Here is a 15,319-nt window from a genome sequence, read left to right on the forward strand (position 1 = left end):
CAGAGTAAAAACACAAATTTAATGTACACATATTTAAATATGTCTAAACATACAGATGTATGCACATTTTCAGCAGTTCAATGTAAAACAAAAACGAGTCAAAATGATAGGATACATTTACTGGCAATTCTAAAATGCATTTTTCTCACCCGTCTAATATGAATAGTCAGTATGTATATGATCATGTTCAAGACTACATGATCGGTTTCACCACACTATAGTGAGAATCTGAGGAAATAAGGGATTTGTATTTAACTACAATATGACTACATACTTTCCCATAAAATCTGAATCTGTCAACCAGGCCAGTACACAGAGGTAAAGAAATAGCACAGCAATCCATTGAAAGACGAATAAAACAATGTACTGTATGTGTATACTTGGAAATTAGTAGGTTAACATTCTACTTAACATTTCCCTAAAATTTCAAGCAAACAGAAACTGCAAATATAAAATGATCACAGAATCACAATATAGTACACATCTGTAATTGTATAATATACAATTATGATACTATGATAGTTGACTAAAGAATTCTAAAACTTTGTCATTTATAATATCTCTATAACTCTCACTCACTCGCACGCACGCACGCGCACACACACACACAAACACACGCTCGCGCGCACACACAAACACACGCACGCGCACACACGCGCGCACACACACACACCCACACACACACACACACACACACACACACACACACACACACACACACGCACAGTGGCTCATCAAATTGGCTTTTTGAAAGAATCCCCTGCACACTTGCCAAATGGAGAAAAAAAAACAATGCACACCTTTCGCAAACATTTTAAAATCCTTTCTTTTAAATATTGGAACAATGGCATGTCTTTGTTATTAGATAATATTAGATACTATACTGCGGAGAAAAATAGTCAAGATATAGGAGAGATTACATGTTTAAGATTGAGTCCAAATGTATCTATGACACTGTGAATGCTCCCAATATTACAAAATAGTTTTAGATGCAGCCATCAATTTGTCAAATTATTAAATTTGAGCAATGCATTACTTTTGCACCCATTTGTTATCGAGAGATCAAAAGAAAAATACAAACAGCTGGCCATATCTATACTAACATAATCCTTTTCATTAAAAACTATTATTTCAGCATCTATGTGAAATAACATGATTAGAAACCATTCATTTACATTTGATTGTCATTACAAAATATCTATAAATCAAAGTCATCTATAAGGTATAAAAGCAGAACACATACATTTCTAAAAAATACCATCACAAAGAAATCTGAGAATGTCATATATCATTTCTGGCAAGGCCTTTGAACAGTATGAGACGCCAGTTCACATTGTACTTTACTGTGTACATGTTTTGATATATGGCTACATGCCATGCCAAAGTCTACAGTTTAAAAGTACAGGCGGTAAACACAATATCACTGACACCTTTACAATGTATCGCAGTCCAATTAAATAGCCCTGCAATGAATGCTGTATTCATAAAGCTTATGATGTTCAATTTATGTTTAGTTTGCGTCAGAGAGGCATTGATTGGAGCCTATGATCACTTCTAAAAAGATATGGCTGTAAAATGTTCATAGACTTGAATCAATACCTCCGTAACAAAGTGCAGTGTCATTATAGTATTTAACAACTGAACGCGACAATCAACACAAAGGTAGTATTATTTAGCAGGGTTATTATATTTATATCAGCTGGTGCTCATGAAACCACTCCTGTATATTGGCCATTATGTATTTACATCAGACAGTTTTTTGTCTACTCAATGAAAAAGATTTAAGGTGTATATATTTTTTATTTGGATTTGAGTCTGTTATTGTCCCCTCACCATGCACCAGCCACATATTGTATGTACTGCTTCACCTTAGTGAGATAAGCAAACATCAAGTTGGTTTCAGGGTAACTGAACAAAAATATAAACATTTCTGCAAAAGTCCTGTGTGTGACAATATCAGAATCAAATTCAAGCTCTCGCTCTAAATTTCAACAAAGTGTTAAAGAGGCAAACATTGGTGTCTCACAAATCATTTATAGCAGTCCATGTTGCTCCATTCTGATTTTCACAGTCATCCATCTCATCTTCCAAGGATTTTGACGACATTTTCCTTGATGCAATTTGTTTTAGAACATGGAAACATTGAGAACCTAAGGACACACAAATACATTTTTGTAGCAATCCACAATCTTATAAATAGGAAAACAATGTTCTGCACAATTTATAGCCAAGGAAGATTTTTTTTCAAGACACAATATTGTTTAGACATTCATAAATTAATGTCAATGGTGTTTTTATTTTGTAAGTATGGGATTGAGAATAAACTAGTAGAGTGGTTTTATAGACATTTCTAAGGAAGTTTGACGCTTTTTTTAGCAGGTAAGTATTTGATACTCCAACTTGTAAAACAAACTTATAATAAATTATATTCATTATTATCCTTAAATATAATTCATGGTCATACAAAATAGTTACCTGAAGAAAACAGGCCTACAAATCATGAGCAACCATGACCACTCACATTGACCTGTTGCACAAAAAATGAAGCAGATAAGTAAAAGGCATGTTAAGAAGTTAAGAATCCTTACCGAATCATCCATGATGGAAGATGGATCAAAGTAGTCCGGCTTTAGTTCAGTTCTTTCTCTGCGATTCTTTGATGCTGGCTGAAAAATAACAACTCAGTCAGAACAATGCTCTACAAAATGGAATGTATTTAAGACAAAAACATTTTTTTTTATCTTCATAGTCTGAGAAAAAACATGTAAAAAAAAAAAAAGATCCTACATCAACTGTGGCAATCAAATCTGACAAGTAAACTGTTGTGCAAACTCTAATATTTGGCACCGCAGGGAAGCAACACCTTTTTTTATTTGAAAGAAACCTGCTGAGAAACTTTGCTACCAATAAAGCATGACTGGGTCATACAAAGAGTTCAAATGTGGTTGAGGAGCTTGTAACATTTACTGTAAATATTTACCAATGAACCGCCTTTGGCACTTTCTCTATTTGTGGTCCCAGGAATGCACATGAACAGTGGTTATATTGTGGCTATAAACGGCTACAATCAACAACATATCAATTGACAAATGTGAAAACACTGACAATCTGAAATGGGTCGCTCGTAGTTATTAACGACAAATAATCATCACCTAAATCTGCAGCTGTGCTCGGCTTAATGGAGCTTTATAGCTAGTTTTGGTACAACGTTTAGCTTTCCGGCCCACAAGTTCACCGTTTTGTTTCACTTTCACGGATCAAATAAAATAGTTTCCAGCTGCAGCATGCGGCTGTTTTGAGAGAAAATGTTCTAAAAAACAATCGTGCATCAGCAAGTCACCAGTGTATCAGCTGTGGACTAGTCACAGCTAGTTTAGCATTTAACAGCTAAACAGTCATATATTTCACTCAGGAGTCGGTAGAGACCAGAACAGTGCTAAGATCACAGTGAATGTTGGACTTGCATTCACTGTGTGGACACGTACACAACTTCAAATGAATGATAATGTTGCTCCGTGACTGCTGTATGTGTAACTAAGCAGCTGTTTGCTAAGTTCGCTAAATCAAAAGGTTAAACCTTACAAGGTGAAATGTCAGTGATGTTGTCACATCATGTTTCTTCTGGCCCTAATTAGCATCGACATTATTGCAGTGTTAAATTACCAAATCAATGTCCATTGTGTCAAAATCCATGCCCTCATTGATGTCCTCCAAGCGGTCCTCTGATGACATCATCACATCCTCCACTATTGGCTCCTCATCATCCTCCATGAGTCCTGAGCCTCGACGACTGAGGAGACACATAGACACTTGTTATGAGGCTGTTCTGTTACGTACTGTCTATTGTCTCGATGTTATTTAAAAAAACGGTTGCATTTACCAGGTTTTCTTCACAATTCAAACCTATTTAATGTACTCTGAAGAGGAGTGGCACCTTACATTTCCTGCTGCATGTGGTTCCTCATCTTGGCATAGTGCATGCTAACTCGCTCTTGCTGCTGACGAGCCTCTGCTTGTTGTCTCTGTGTCAACATCCAAGTAACCTGGGTACTGTGGGTACAGTGTTCAGTATTCAACATGACTTCATAATTCTCATAGTATAACACACACATAGCACAAGAAGCTGTAAACAGCAGCAACATTAAATATGAAGTTCAAGGTACGGTAAGGGTTGGGAAAAAGGCTTCCGTACTTGTAATCAATGGCAGTCTGGTTGTGATGGTGCGGCTGCTGCTGGAGAGGCACGGGGTGATGGGGCAGCTGCTCTGTTGGCATGGTGAATGTGGCAGTGTAGCTGTCCTCTGGCCTCATCTTCTTTGGATCCCTCAGTACAGTAGAGGTGAGGTGGGGCAAATGCATCATTACAGGCGTCTGCACGTTCTGCTCGCGGTTCATCCAAACTGCATCACTGCTGCTGCAGCTGTTCTCTTCTGCTATAGAAATTAAGAAATGGTTGAAGAATTTATTTAAAAAACAGAAATTTTAAAATGACAGAACTTCTATGTGGACCCATGTTGCCTACTGACTGACACACGTTGTTGAAATATACATGTATGAACCCCAAAAAAAACACAATTCCAGTTTTTTGACTGTGAATTTGCCTTTTAGATACTTTACAACAATACATACTACTATTAAAAGGGGGCACAAAAACAATATTAAAAAACAACTAAGTTTGGTGCAGATTATCTCATGTTGCATGTCAATTCAAAATAAATCTTGATCTGCCAAAGTAAAATGATGATCAAAATTCACTCACCTTCAGGCAATTTCCTTTTGCTAGCAGTGGCTGGCTTGGATTTCTTACTCCTGGTGGACCCTCGGCTGCTGATCCCACTCATGACAGACATGGTGTCATCGTCCCCTCCCACCGGCAAGGAGTTCCTGTATGAGATGAGGGGCAGCCAGCAGTCGTCTCGCTGCAGCGACATCTGAACCGTCATGAACCGCTCCAGGTACATGTGACTGTCAAAGTGTCAGAACACAACCGTCAAAGTTAGGATCTTCACAGACATAAACCATGACACAAGTCTTGCAGCTCAAACTTACACTGTTCTCTTGTCCTGACGAATCAGTTTGCTGGAGAACTCGCTCAGGATATCCAAAAAGGCTAGATTGAGAGGTGGACTCCCCGGTCCTTGGGGACTAGGCTCCTTAAAAGCAAACTCAATCCCATCCCTAAAATACAGAGGGAAATAAGGATTTGCCATGCTCATGAAAACACAGATGTCACTGTAATATCTGAGTTGCATGCAAAGCTGTAAACCACAAGGTCTTCTGACACAGGACTGTCACTTACTTATGCAACATGGCAATAGCCTCCCTGGTCTTCAACTGATCCAAGCCAAAAGTCAATGAGAAGCGTCGGGCGAGCTCTTTTATGCCACAGAAGGCTGATGTTGAGCGGTCAACATTAAAGCCAAGTTCAGACAACATCTCATTGAATAACTACAAAAGAAAACAACAGAAATAGATTTTTTCCCCCACATTTGGCGACAGGCGGTTTCACATACTCTGGGACATTTGCTGGCATCTACTAATATATATTAGAAAATGCTGTTTTTTACAAATTATCTAGTCTCCAACCGGGCAAAGGCTCTTACCATTTGCAGGCTCAAGACAAGTGTCTTTGCACATTGTACTTTGTTGATTTGTCTTGTCTTACTCAATGTTTCCTTGATGATATCTCCATAGTCATTGTAATACTAAGAAGAAAGAGAGGAAATACTGGTATTAAGAAGAGCAAGGGAGGAGGAATTCCTTTTCAGTGATTTAAAAATGGGGGTTTCAACATACCCTCATATACTGTTTGAATATATCTGCGCCGGTGTTAATTTCCACCACATTGTAAATGATTAATTTGCAATAGGCAGCTAAAAGGTTTCTTCGCTTGTGCAGAGCCTCAATTTTACTGGCTTCATCATCTTGCTGTCCATCTGTAAAATACAAGATAATACACATTTTAAAATTATTATTAGAAGTCCACACCCCATTACTTTTCAAATGTGAATGCGGTTGGTTGACACAACGGTGACTGACTCGGACCTGTGCTGTTGTTGTCATCATCCTGATCAATGAACACTTGATCCAGGATGAAGTTGAGCAGCTCTGCCTGCAAAGAAGAGTCTGGTGTATAGAGCAAAGGCTCCAGTTGTTCCCGGCCTGAAGACATAATTTGGTGACTGAAGATCAATAGCAGATCACAAAGTATGGTGAAGGCCTGGAATAAACACAACACTTCAGCATTTATGAACATTTTCAGTGTTGTACCGAAGATTGGAAATGTATAAAAGTCAGCAATAAGAGAACAGTCCCATCGGCATAACCCCACCTGTTCTTTAACTGCGTTGTTGATGCTGTTTAAGTAACGCTGACACATTAAGCAGAAAGCTCTCATTTGCTTTCTCAAGGTCACCATATCATCCTAAAAGAAGCAAATGTTCAGTTAGTAGTCCAAAATAAGAAGATAAATACAGTAAATCAGTATCATAGTTGAAACCAGTTGCACTTGATGAAAACTGGTGCGCAGGTTTAATACTTATAGAAACTGACTGTGATACTGTAACAATGTATCTATTTGACAAATGCATGCAAAGGAGTGTATTGTTTCTTACACCTTTTCTTGGACATCTATTTTGCCTAAATACCTTTAATGAACTGCCATCTGAAACCTTCGCTAGATGCCACAGGATGATGTAATGTGTGCACTGCATTGCGTGAATCACAATCTGTGGGAAAGGAGGCAAGCAGATCAGATGAGCCGTACTATTCCACACAGACCTGCATTTACATGGACTTTGGTCCGGTTACGCACGTAATCGGAGAACACATTTAAACGCACAGTACTCCCCTACCTTAATCTCACTGCATCTTTATTTTCACTGTATTAGTTACAGAAGAAGCTGCATACTCACAGCACGATGGTGTGTGAAAATGTACGACATCCGGAGCATTTCTATTGACCTCAGTAGCTCTAAACATGGCGACGCCTGAGGTGGGCTGCTACGCTTCCGCGACAATACTGATTATTGTTGCTTTAGCATTTTGGGGAAGTTACTTACAAAGTTAGAGAAAACTGCTGTTACCTGTTCAGGCATGTCCCCGTTCTGCAGACCTGTATTAAGTAGTTTGTAATTGCTGGTGAAGAGATCCCACTTAGAGAGGTCATGTGCACTGGAAGCAAAACAAATGCAAATGATTAATAATACATAAAAACATTCATGCAAATGTCATTATTCACATCTTACCCCATAAAAGAAAACCAAAATTAAACTTTAATGGTAGAAATGCTAAAACTCAATTGAAACCATTATGAAAATGTGAATTTACGGTTTAGTGGAAGGTAATGTGTAACTTTTATAAACTTCAAAGAAAATTATTGAATGAACAGAAAAAAAAGAAAAATGAACTGCTTTACTTGTGGAAAGCGCTGATCTTCTTGAGTGTAGATAGAACCTGGTAGGCATCGTCTTCATCTGGTTCTTCACCCTGACAAACAAGAGATCAAACCTGTGAAATCCTTGATATTCATCCTCATTCCACCCAAAGAAACATCTTGCGGCACCCACCTCTTGCAGGAAGTCTTCCAGGAGAGTATTGAACTTGTCGACAAGCTCATCGAGAAGCTGAGAGCGAGCGATGTCCACGCGGTTAAAGATGGTGAACTCTTCGTTGCAGAGAGAGTGGTAGGTGGTCGAGCAGGCCTCCAGGACCTCAGTGTCTGTGTGCTTATCCTGGACCTCCCAGATTTGCCGCAACAAGGCATCCAAATGCTTAATGAGAACGTGAAAGCACAAAACAGGGTTTAACTGACACTGCATGCAATTTACAAACTGCATAATCAAGAACAAATGTCAAAATTGTCAAACCTTTTCTAACCGGCCAGTTGTGTAGATGTCAAGATCGAAGTACTTTGGTATTTGTAGCAAATTGGTCACCTTATCAATGTCAACGCAGTACTGTGACGAGAAAAGAGAAAGCCTTTAGGTTGAACAGTTACGAATCAAGCCTGTTTTTAACTCTGACTGCTGTTGACTGTAGTGCTGAATACAAGTAATCACCTTAGCCAACAACAGAGGCAATGCCACCGCAAACATCTCGGTGATCCGTGTCCGATCATCCAGCTGTGTTTTCTTCTCCTTTGCAGACAGGACCTTTTCCATGCACAAAAAAACCCAACAATAACACAAAATCATTCAAGAAACAAGGCTAATCCATGTGAGCATGACAAGCAGACACTCACCCTTTTCCCTGTGCCTCTGCCTACTGGAGGGTAGCATTCACAAGCCTGCCGAATGGCACAGACCATGATCTCAACCAAAGCCGTCTCCTGGCGATCCGTCAGTGCTAAAGATTGCAGACGCAGACATTTACTGACAATGTAATGAATGAAAAAACTAACTGAGTACCAAGAAAAGAAAAGAAAAGAAAAGAAAAAAAAGAGTAGAAAGAAATACAATTATGTCTTTTCAGAAGGATTCCCATTCCTCATACTGGAGCTGAAAATCGGAGCCACTAATTGTCTTAAAGAGTGGATCTTTACCCTCCTCCCCTGGCACGGGCTCATCCAGCAGAAGGCTGATCATAGACTCCCAGTCCTTCAGGAGCTCTGACCCACACTCCCACAGGCTATCCACCAAGTAGGCCCCATGTTCATGGAGCTGTAAAACATCAAATGGGGAAATGTTATTGGATCAAATTCAAACCTAATGAAACAAGGTTGATTTGTTTCATATTATTAGTTTAACAAAAATAATTGGAATTATTGTATCTCATCCAAAACTAAAAATAGATCTTCACACTCAAAACTAGAGAAACAGATTTGTTAAGATGGACATTTTCATCACAATGAGGTTAACATCCAGAAGTAAAAGGCAAAGGCCTGGTTACCTCGCTCTCCAAGAAGAAGAAGACAGTCGTCTTGATAAAACTGCCATTGAGGCTCTGCCGTCCCCTCCTGGGTAATCCCTCCTCCTCAGGACCTCGATGGCTGAAGAGCCTTCAATCAGCACAATATCAAAGGCTGTTCAACATGTCTGCTGAAGACTGGTGCAATAAGCAACGGCACTGCCTGCAGACCCTTTGGAAAAGCTGCATGGTGGGTCTAACATGCCGTGTCACACATAAAGGTCAGGAGTCACATATTAACAGATGTATTTGATTTCACAGGATTTCCCCATTTAAGTAGCTGTTTTCATGCTTCTTGATAGTAAAGCTACAAGTGATATGTACATTCCACATGTATTTTTCTATTTGATTTCTATAATGACATATTGTGTACATGCTCTGTTGAAGGGCATTGTTTCTACTTTGCACTTCTGTTTTTGCTGTGAAACAAGATGAACGAACGTAAGCTGAGGTGATTCATAGCTGACCGGCTTGTTCTCCAACATTTCTGGCACTTAACTCGTGTACTGTGAGTGGCTGAACATAAACGTGTTGATGATAACCACTTCCAATTACAGTTAAGTTGTTTGACAAGTTTCAAAAGACACAACAAAACACTTACTTCTTAAACAGAAATTCTCCTGCTGAAACAGCGATGGGTCGATGCGCTGAGTAAACCAGATGATAAACACTCTCACAGTCCTCTGCTGTCAGGATCTCATCACTACTCCTGTTAGACACAATGCAGACATTCTTAGTTAGAAAGGCCAGTTCAATCAATCAAAGATGAACATTTAGATAGTTACTTAAAGGCAAATGTGTGAAAAAGTTTGTTTGAACATTTTCACAGACATATGAATATTGAATCTAACAAAATTTGATCATATGCTCTTCAATTAAGAGTAACGTCAGCTATAAACAGAGATTATGTAATGGATAAGAGTAATGTCTCTAATTTGAGCATAAATACTGTATATTAAATCCCAAGATTTATTTTATTTATCCAGTTGACTTTATGAGTATTATGTCTTTACAGTCCCATTATAAGACTTCATAAAACAAGAACAAATGCAGAACATTCCCATTCAAGAGGAGGGAAGGTTACTCACTGCAAGACAAGTGTTAGCAGTTTAATGGCTTGCACTGCAACATCATATTCCTTGTCCAGAGTCATAGACACAATCCGGTCCTGTCAACGAGAGTAGGTTTATGGTTCAGATACAGATTCTTAGCCAGGCAATCTCCATAACATCAGCTGCCGTGTCATGAAGGAGCATAGTGATGTCAAAATGATGTTGTTACTCTTTAGTTATCGGCAGATGAAGACACACCAGGGAAAAGGCTGTCCATGTCCAACACATTTCAATGATGCTGAAGTTATGCAACCGCTGGCTTACCTTGAAGCGACTTGTGAAGAGCTCCAGTCGTGCTCCAAGCTCTCTGCTGTGGAACAGGCTTTGTAGGGCCCCCAGACACTTCAGTCGCACCTCACCTTGCTGGAGTCACAGCAGAAATACATAACATATGTACCATATTTGAATTCAGGCGTTACTTTGCCTTGACCCCAAAGCTGTATATTATTATGCATTATTACTATTATGTCCCTTTGAGACAAAATATAATGCTCTATGTCAAAAAGACTTCTTTTTTTTTTTCCCCCATTCCTTTGCCACAGCCAAATCAATTGATCCGATTTTGATACAAAGATGATATGGACTCCATAACATTTAGTACTCAAACAGTCATGTGTTCTGCTGGTCTTGTGGATGCACTTATCTTTATGATTTACATTGTTAAAACCTCATATGTCATAAATTTACCCCAAAACAATAATTGAGCACAAGCACCGAGTGCTGAATTAATTTAACAGAACCGTTTGTGATGTTACAAGTTGTTGCTTTTCACAGCAAAGATGACCACATATGGCTTGTATTGTGAAATGACTGCAGAAATTAGGATTGGTTAGTTTGATTTACACTGAGGTTAGAAGTTGGTCTATATTTAGGTTAATTGTGAAGTTTGTACAAAAAACAGTGGCTGTCTGTTAGCTCACCTTGTCATGCATTGTCCAGCCAACATACTTGAGGTAACTGTCATTGAGGAAGGCGTCACTGTACAACTTCATCCACACTCCAATCTCCTCAATACAAATAGCTCGGATTTCAGCAATGGCATCACTGTCAAAAACCCAAAAGAATTGATTAAATTTAGTCATTAATATAATATAACATGCTTTTGTGTAAACACAATTGTTCAGACTAAACTAAAATCATATGGACTCAAATTGGTGTTGACATTATTCTCACACTAGAGGGTGCCAAAAAGCCAACAATGAACATTGAAAGGTGGCTGCTGGAAATCTCAGTCAGCAATCAAGGATTCACATACCGATATCTGTGTACAAACACTCCTTTGAAAATTGCATTCATCATGTTTTCAATTTCATCTTGATTTTCTTGAAGCTGAAAGATAGAGAGAAAGGGATTTTTTAAAATTATTTGCATGAAAACAGCATGACCCTTGTTCAATCCTCAAACACAAAGACTAATAAATAAGACATTAGAAGTCATTTTAGCAATGATAAAGGGCAAGGTTGGCACTACAGTATATTTTTCTTATTTTCAACAAATTCACATTATGTTAAATACCGATAATCAGAGATATTTAGACGGGATGATGCCATGGCTCACGGGAGGGGATGCTACACTGCTGTATGTAGCAATGTAGCATCTAACCAGTTTTTGCAAAGTGCATATACATATATATAAAGGCAAACCACTTTACATAATTAACAATAGACACATGTATACATGTGCACTGTGAATGAATGCAGCAATAATATGTCATTAATTGAACTAGGAATCAACCAAGTTTACAATGATTTACAATTCCTCTTTGGCAGAGGTTGGGTTATAGGTTTTTGCCGGTAACAATTGTGTCTTCTTGCTTCTTCACAGTATATTTTTCATGTAAGCCCACTGGCCTTTCTGAGAATACTGCACCAAACAGCATGTTGAGCATAAACGCCTTTGTGTGTGTTCATTTGTTGCGCATCATCTGTGGAGTCCCGTGGCCCGGTATCTCGCTCACGTATAAACAAGGCTTTACTGTATCAGTGTTTGGAGCGATAGTCAAAGTGTAGTTGCGAGTGTTGGACAACTTTGATTTCTCCTCACCTCTTTACGCTTCTGTAACAGGTTTTCCAGCCTATCGTTTGCCCTTTTTGCAACGACCTTGTTCCTCTCCGCCTCGTACTGTCTCTGCGTGTTGTCCATATTGATGCTCAGGTTGAGAGCAACATTCACCAAGGCCGTCATCAACTTCATGGCTGGAGAAAACCACAAAGTTCAGACATGTTTAGAATAACAGCTCCCGCGCAATACGAGCGTGAGTGGGCATGTAGCAGAAATGCAGAACCATGCACATTAAATCTGACCTGGTAGATAAAAAACATCTGTCAACTACAAACTACAATTTTTGGCATAAAAAATGGGTTACATACGTAACACCCCATAGACCTGATTTTATTTTCATAAATCAATGAATGTACAATAGAGAATAGATCACTCTCTAGGCATCCATTGTTTTCTTTCTGTTCTTCGTTTCATTCTGTTTCTTTTTTGTTGTTTATTCTATGTTATTCACCCCTTGTTCTATATGTGTATAACTAAAATGAGCATCATCTAAAAATCTGCACATGCAATGTCAATTGTCTGAAAGACATCTGTAAATGTCTAATTGATGCCTACTACCAGTAAAAAAAGAATGAAAAAAAAGAAAACTGACCTGCTAGTGTGCTTGTATGTCTGAACGCCCTGACCTGTGAGTCAGACAGGCCGGTGAGCAAGGAGATGATTGTGTCCATCATATACTCGTCGTAGATGATGCTGTACTGACACTGACGAACCAGAACCGCAATGAAGTCAGCAAAGCTGATCCTGAATTTCTTCCACTGTGGTCCTGACATCGTAAGTGGATAGTCACCACTGTCCTGTTTGATGACATCAGAGAGAGGGTGAGATTCAGGTCAGGGGATCACATTAATGTCGGCCTTTGTGCTGTTATCTAATAACTGCACAGATTCATGGTCAATAATTCTATCATTTAAAATAACTGAATGTAAAAACACAGCCTGAATCACCTCATCAAACTCCTCTGTCATTTTTCGGATGATTTCGGAGTTCTGCATATGTCTGAACATCTCTCCACTCACACCACCTGCGTGAAGAATCACACAATGGCAGTCAAGTTCATCTTTTTCATTTGCTTTCAGGCGCCTGACTTGCTACATATACATACAGATCTTGTCAGATACTCACCTTTACAGCCAGAGCACTGAATGAAGAAGTTGATCAAGTCCAGGAGAGCATGGTCCCTGTTATGTTTGTATGCCTCAATCCAGTCATCAACAACAGACTAGAAAAAAATAAGAAAAACATGACTGACGAATAAAACTTTCAAAAAAGATCTCAAAATATCGCTGCACCTTCAGGATGACGAATACAATTGCTCCAACACAATTTAATCCCGAAAATGGAACCCACAGCTACCACACTAGTCAAAATATGTTCACGACAAAACAATGAGAAGAAGATGAGAAGAAGCCATAATACACAACATAATCTCTTCACCCTAGTAGCATGTACCCACCTGTGTGGCACTCTTCCCCATTTTAACCACCTCGAACAGGGTCATGTTCTCCATCCCGTTCTCCTGATAATGGCCATTCACCTGGCCAAGACCGGGGGCTCTTCCTGCTCCTCCACCTTTGGCTTTGTCTCCAGGCGCCTTCTTCCCTTTCTTGGCTGCCTGTAGGGGAGAAAGGCGTTGAATGGAAAATGAAAGTGTGTTATTGTGTTGAGTATCATAACGCTGAGAACAGTGTGCATGCATTAAACGCGCGTGTAGACTGAACAGCGTATGAAGTTACTGGGAATTAAAAAGCTGTCAGAGGGTGGGACTAACTCACATTACAGACATTTCATGTGGACAGTGATGTGGCATTAACTTATTTTCTGATCAAACACAGCTGTTGCATAACACAGTCCAGAGTGTTTCATTGCCTTCCACTCAGTGCATGTTGTGATTGGCTCAATCAATTACACATGAACAGATATTGAAACAAATTAAATGAAGATCAAAGGTTTGCAAAACATACCATGCTCTTTCCTGTCTTTGCATTTTTGCCATCAGGTTCCTCAAGGTCAGTATCAGAAGACAACTGGGAGTCTGCCTCTCTGTGCACAAAAGATGATGTCATTACTAACACAAAACAGATAACATCACAGTGAACATGCATGCATACAGTCAAGCAAACACAAATTCAAAGACAGGTGAAATGTTATAATGCACATCTTTGATGCAGTGCTTACGAAGCAAATTGAAACTCGGTGTGCAAATCCTGCGCTGCTATCATTTCTTTAACATTTTCTGGATCTGCTGAAATGGGTGCGTCTACTGCTCTGGACCCCAAGCAACAAGGTATCTGCGCCTGGAAAATAAGACAAATTAGAAAAGTTTGTTGTTGAATGAGGACAATGACACTGGCTGTAAAAACTCACGAACAAATCACAGTATATCTGACATAGATCTATTTCAAGAGCAATGAAATGCTCAAAGACAGGGATTAAGAGGTTTGTTTCTATTTTCACAAAGACTCAAACACCTCGCTGATATGAAACAGCAGTCTAGCTACTGAGAAAAAAAATTTAATCTCAGTGACTGATTTTCCTCCATTCATGCGGTAGATTGGGAAATTTTGCTCATCTAGAGATGTAACCCTGGGGTCTGAGGAAAACCTTTTTCAATGTTTTCCAACATTATTAGACAAAAATGTAATGTAATGTACTGATTAACTGATGAAGAAAACAATCATTAGATGCAGCCCTACTTGAATCACAGATCTTGTTCAGAGCTCTTGTTCCAGCCTTAGTGAGGGTGCTTCCCTCAGTATTCTATAATTGTACCTGCCAAGAACTCCTAAATCCTGCTTGTATTTCGAACAGTGCGGATAATTCGTAGATTGAAAATCAGTTATTTATATGTATTCATAAACTGAGCAGTTGGAAATAATGATTTCAATAATTTCATTACCATTTTTGTGAATCACACAATTATAGTGTTCTTTGTTGCATTATAATCTGGTGCTGAATTAATCAAAACAATTAGTAAATTAACATTATGAAGATTGGTGTAACTTTGTCCAGCCATTCATTTAATGAAAGTACCAAATGTGTGGTAGTTAATACATCACATACATGAGAATTGTATGTATGTTTAATATGTTTTACTTAATTTATATAATTGTTAATTACTGTGTGGGTTTATAGTGACTGCTCAGATTCTGAACAGGGGCATAGCCAATTTTAATGAAGCACAATTATACATGAGGACTGAGTACAATGTGTGAGAGTATTTGCAGCTGAGCATTGTA

General features: G+C 38.9%; 1 protein-coding gene across 1 annotated transcript; it reads right to left on the bottom strand.

Annotated features, from left to right (window-relative positions):
• Positions 1-742: 742 nt before the first annotated feature.
• On the bottom strand, positions 743-14,302 carry LOC306749742 (cohesin subunit SA-2-like; the record flags this gene model as incomplete). The annotated part of the gene is made up of 33 exons (XM_079233064.1): positions 743-2,150; positions 2,589-2,666; positions 3,664-3,790; positions 3,940-4,050; positions 4,193-4,433; positions 4,760-4,965; positions 5,050-5,178; positions 5,300-5,448; positions 5,604-5,705; positions 5,797-5,936; positions 6,046-6,220; positions 6,332-6,424; positions 6,648-6,728; positions 7,086-7,173; positions 7,418-7,488; positions 7,569-7,772; positions 7,869-7,958; positions 8,061-8,153; positions 8,243-8,346; positions 8,543-8,660; positions 8,890-8,998; positions 9,509-9,616; positions 9,996-10,075; positions 10,284-10,382; positions 10,940-11,063; positions 11,275-11,348; positions 12,063-12,214; positions 12,673-12,877; positions 13,028-13,104; positions 13,206-13,302; positions 13,537-13,695; positions 14,045-14,123; positions 14,259-14,302. The coding sequence occupies 33 exons, from the start codon at positions 14,300-14,302 to the stop codon at positions 2,127-2,129; spliced, it is 3,831 nt and encodes a 1,276-aa protein (XP_079089190.1). The 3' UTR covers positions 743-2,126.
• Between the last annotated feature and the right edge of the window lie 1,017 nt (positions 14,303-15,319).

The sequence above is a fragment of the Taurulus bubalis genome (assembly GCF_910589615.1).
Source record: "Taurulus bubalis genome assembly, chromosome: 2".
Taxonomy (NCBI): domain Eukaryota; kingdom Metazoa; phylum Chordata; class Actinopteri; order Perciformes; family Cottidae; genus Taurulus; species Taurulus bubalis.